Raw genomic sequence first — 5000 nt, 5'->3', positions numbered from 1 at the left:
AACCGGGCTCGACGTTGCTTAACTTCGGTGATCGGACGAGAACCGGTGTTTTCAACGTGATATGGTCGTAGACACAGAAGTGTTAAAATTTTCTGTATAATTATCAAGTGGGTGAAATAAAAGGAAGTCAATAGGTATAATTTGTATTGCCTGATATAAATATTTTTTCAATATATTACAAAATACAATATATCATAAATAATTAAATACACAAATGAAAATACATAAACATAGATATATAACCAAATTTTTTGGCAAACATCCGCCACTATGAATTTATAAAAGGAAAAAAAAAAAAAAAATTTAACAAGGGAGGGAGGGTGGGTAATTTCAACGTAATATCAAATTCAAAAATGTAAAGAAAACACTTTGCAATAGTATAAATAAACAATTAACAACAAAGGAAAAGTTTATATCCAATAAAAAGAGCGAAATAATATAGTGAGTAAATTTAATGCAAGAGTTTAACTAATGAAAATCTAGTTTGAACCAGTGTGATTACTGAGGTGTAAAATATAAATTTCACAGTTTTGCTAATTAAATAATTTAAATCTTAAATTAAACCAATTATCAAGTGGGTGAAATAAAAGGAAGTCAATAGGTATAATTTGTATTGCCTGATATAAATATTTTTTCAATATATTACAAAATACAATATATCATAAATAATTAAATACACAAATGAAAATACATAAACATAGATATATAACCAAATTTTTTGGCAAACATCCGCCAAGCCTGCAAGGCCGCCAAAAAAAAAAAATAAAGATAAAATAATAACTATCAAAACAGTTATAATGATGATAAAAACCAGACATACTATCATCACTCTTTTTTCTCACTTCAAATAAGCTCCATCCTTTCAAAATGTGTATAGATAATGAAAGGACAAAACAGCAAACCAACTCAAAATATATGTAGATCTTGAGTAGTAAGAGGAAAACCAGCATCATATTCAGGATGCAAGTTCTCTGAAAAGAGAAAAAAGAATAATTACAGTAAACAATATACATGTATGAAGTAAATAAAAAACACAATTGTAACACATTACAATTTATATACTCTGATGCTTAATAATATTGATTATCTTTTTTCTGAAAAGTTCTGTACCAGCAAAATTTAAATGAAGCCCATCTCTCGGAGCAAATAAGGAAGCATCTGGAATATTGTCGAGTAAGAAACTCCTATACAAATTACAATATAATAAATTATTTCTTTTACACAATCTTTTTAACTCAGTATTAACTTTATTAACTTTAGCTCCAGTTTTCATGTGATCAACTGGTCTAGGAAGAATAGAAGTAAAGATCAACTTAGCAAATGTCATCTTTTTTAACTTGTGAACTAAATCTCCGAAATATGATATAATAGTATCTACGGATTGAGACGAAGAAATATTATTAGTACCAACATGAACTATAACGAAATCTAATGAAATTAAATCTACTTTCCCAGATGAAATTAACTCAGTAAGACGACCAATAGTGGCACCAGGAAAGGCCTGAGTTGTACACCCATCTATTCCACTAACATATTTAGGTATAGACGCTGACACAATGGTCGCCCTTTTTTCAAAGAAATTCCCTGTAAAAATTTATAATAAAACATCTGAAATATGTGCCGTCATCTTTTCTGCTACTGAAATCTTATCATCTAATGAAAATTTTAAATATCTTTTATAAGCATCGCTTTTCCAATCTCCGTACAATTGAATTAATTCAGTAGGTACTTCGGCTGCAAAAGCCCAGCTAGCCCCCCCTCGCCTAAAACTATGTGTAGAATATGAACAAGCATCTAAACCAATCTCAGTAATTAACTGTCTCAATATTGTCTGAAATTGTCTATACGTGACAGGTACACATAATTTATGTTTTATAAAACAATAAGCTGGACTCTTATCAGAAGTACAAACTAAAGACTTCATATTCAAAAAAGCTTGAACGGGACACAATGGGGAATCTGGTATCGAGACTAAAGGTATCAATAATTCTCTCTCACCAAACTGAATGGTTTTCGACCATTTAACACTTATCAATAATAGCTTACGCTTACAATCGAAAATAATACTATCCCTACAAAGCTGCTTATTATGATCAAAAGTAGAAATGGAGTCTGGCACCAAATTAGATTTTCTAAACATTAGAAAAAAGGCATGTAAAAATAAACACCATATAGTAGCATCATATGCACTATTCATATCCAGCTTCTTATAAATTTGAAGTAAAATGTGAGGAGTAATTGGCAAGGCCTGTTTTTGACAATGTGCCTTAATTCTACATAAACCTCTTAATACTAATCTCAAATGAAAAGCTTCAAACTGTGGATATTCTAAATCTAACAATAAATGCAGATATCTTACTGAACTAAGATAATTCTTTATAGAGTCAACAGATTTAAAACTTCTACTTAGAAACTGTGCATATAGTGTCAAAACATGAACTGTAGCAGGAACAGGCATAAGTTCAAAATATATACAAAACATAAAATATGATTCTAACTGAGTTTTCTTATTTTTATAAGTACTCTCCGCAAAAGCATGTTTAGCAGAATCTTTACATTGAAACCGCAGAACCTCTAACTCTGTAAAATAAATTACCAATTATTTAAAAATGAAAAATCTGACATGATAACTGGTACCTCTTCATATCTATCTACTGAAATAGCTGACTTAAATAACTCTCTGTATTTATGACTACAATGCCATCGAGACAAATAGTCAGCAAGTCTATTTTCTACACCTAAAATGTGTCTGGCTCGAACTTCAAACTGAAAACTTGCTTGAATAAAACAAAGCTCTCTCAAACAAGTTTGCATAAAAGCATCCTTAGATGAACCTGAATTGATGACCTGAACAGACGCCTCATTATCACAAAAGATCAGAATTTTTTTCCCGCAAAATGTTTTCCCCCAAATTTTAACCGCAACTACAATAGCAAGTAACTCCAAACAATTGATATGTAATTGATCTTTTGTGATATCAGAAGGAAAAACAGCATGAAAATACTGATTTGAAGTAATAGCTCCAAACCCTTCTAAACAAGCATCGCTTGAAAAAATCTCATCTGGAGACGACCAATCTTCAAGAGACATCATCGAGATACCATTATAGCTCGACAGAAACCTATGCCACCACAATAAGTCTTTCTGTACCTCTACCGGAATCTTTCTATATATCTTATGTCCACTGCCCACGACATTTGAAGGGAAAGCACTACGAAGCCAGTTCAACAAACGACTGACAAATAATCTACCGGGTCGTACACAGGTGGACACAAAATGAAGTTTCCCAAGTATTGACTGTAACTCTCTTAAAGAAGCTTTTTTCTTTCTTAACCAAGCCTGAACTAACAACGAAATCTCTAGAACACGATCTGAAGTAACTTCCAAAGTCAACTTCACAGTGTCAACTGTGATTCCTAAAAATTCCATCCTCGTAGTAGGAGCTACTCCTTTTTGCTTTGACTCCTCTAGCCCACAACTATCTAGTAATGCACCTAAAGCAATATAAGCTTCATCAGCTTTATCCAACGTATCCGCACCACCAAAATCATCTAGATAATTGATAACCATGTATCCCATCTTATAAAACATAAAACTAACAGCTGTAGTGATTCTTTGACAAATCAAAGCACTAGACCGTAAACCCATAGGAAGAACACGATCCGCAAAGAGCTTATTATCCCACTGAAAACCAACTAAATGCAAATCACCTGGGTCAATTGGAATTTGCCTGTAGGCCCTTTTCAAATCCTTCTTAAAAACCAGACACTTACCACCTTTATCCTTAATTATTCCGACTAAATCATCAACTTTCGGATACGATAATTGAACCCTTTCACCTAAATAAACATCCTTTGAGATAAAATCATTTACGGATCTTCCAGGTGGGAAACTTAAGTCTAAAATGACCCTTCGTTCCACCGAGTCTTTTTTATACACCGAATTTAACGGTGAAATTTTGAAATGACAAGAAAAAGGATTTTTGTCAAACGGTCCAATTATTGCTCCATATGTAGCTTCCTTTAATAAGTAAGCCAAAATTTCATCATGAAAATCTGTAGCCCCTTTATGATTCTTAACTTTAGATGAACCTTCATTTAACATTTCTCCCTGATATCCAATCGGAGCACCAAACTGTAAAAACTCGCAAATGATTTCATCGTCATAGTCTATCAAATTTTCCCTAAAAAAATCTACATTAATTCCAGATTTAACTGGAATTCTACAACCCAAATAATTTGGGTAACCTGATTGAACAATTTGATTATGTATTTCAATAGTATTTTTAAACTCAGTATCGTTCAGTTTATCCTGAGCAACTAAACCAACCTTATTAATCTTAATATTCAATGTGTCTACATTTACATCACACAATAAATCTTTCTTGTATTTTTTACAAAAATGTGTACACTTATTAATAAATGCATTTCCATTGTCAAGATTATCAACCTTATCATTATCAAGTTTGTCGTCACTTTCCAACGATTTCATATAACTTGGTAAAAAAACTTCTGCTAGTGGATTTAACATTGTACATTTACCAAACACATTTTTTACTGCCAGTCATTTAGTTTGATGCGGACAAATTTCTGACGATTCCGGATGATAAGCCTTTCTGTTATCTTCTCTCCAGCAAGTCGCACAAATATGTTGAAGGTACTTATCGACACCTCGAATTTTGCCATAATGTGAATCCTTATGCACACATTTTTTCCTTTGAAAATGCGAACAATAAAACACAGTCTCTTCTTTCTTTACTGGTTTTTTGTTTTCCCCATACTGAATAGATTTTTTAGACTTGACATCTGATTTTACATATTTAATCAAAATGGGAGTTTCAATCTCACTGAAATCTTTGGACCAATCAGCCAAACCATTTTCAATCTGCCTTATTATATGAGCATACATTTTTTTCAGACCCTTCCACTCATACAATTCTGTATAATACGCAATTTTTTTCAACAGCTTTGTTCTACCAATTCTTTCGACATCGCCTATCT

The 5000-nt window shown here is 32.2% G+C and overlaps 1 protein-coding gene and 1 non-coding gene across 3 annotated transcripts in view; both read right to left on the bottom strand.

Moving 5' to 3' along the window:
- The window catches only part of LOC139504800 (5S ribosomal RNA), a 121-nt gene extending 48 nt beyond the window's left edge, over positions 1 to 73 (bottom strand). Inside the window, exon 1 of the ribosomal RNA XR_011659373.1 lies at positions 1 to 73. This exon is cut by the window's left edge and continues 48 nt beyond it. This is a non-coding gene — a ribosomal RNA (5S ribosomal RNA).
- A 54-nt stretch (positions 74 to 127) lies between these two features.
- The window catches only part of LOC139504784 (uncharacterized), a 5928-nt gene continuing 1055 nt past the window's right edge, over positions 128 to 5000 (bottom strand). The window contains exon 2 of one of the 2 annotated variants that reach the window (XM_071294753.1): positions 128 to 971. In XM_071294753.1, coding sequence (XP_071150854.1) covers positions 907 to 971 — 65 coding nt within the window. In that variant the 3' untranslated portion in view covers positions 128 to 906. Of the gene's footprint in view, positions 1585 to 5000 lie in introns of both variants that reach the window. The other variant, XM_071294752.1, reaches the window with a different exon arrangement.

This window comes from Mytilus edulis, unplaced genomic scaffold, assembly GCF_963676685.1.
Source record: "Mytilus edulis unplaced genomic scaffold, xbMytEdul2.2 SCAFFOLD_782, whole genome shotgun sequence".
Taxonomy (NCBI): domain Eukaryota; kingdom Metazoa; phylum Mollusca; class Bivalvia; order Mytilida; family Mytilidae; genus Mytilus; species Mytilus edulis.
Note: the sequence above shows the minus strand (reverse complement) of the source record. Positions and strands in the feature narration are given on the sequence as shown.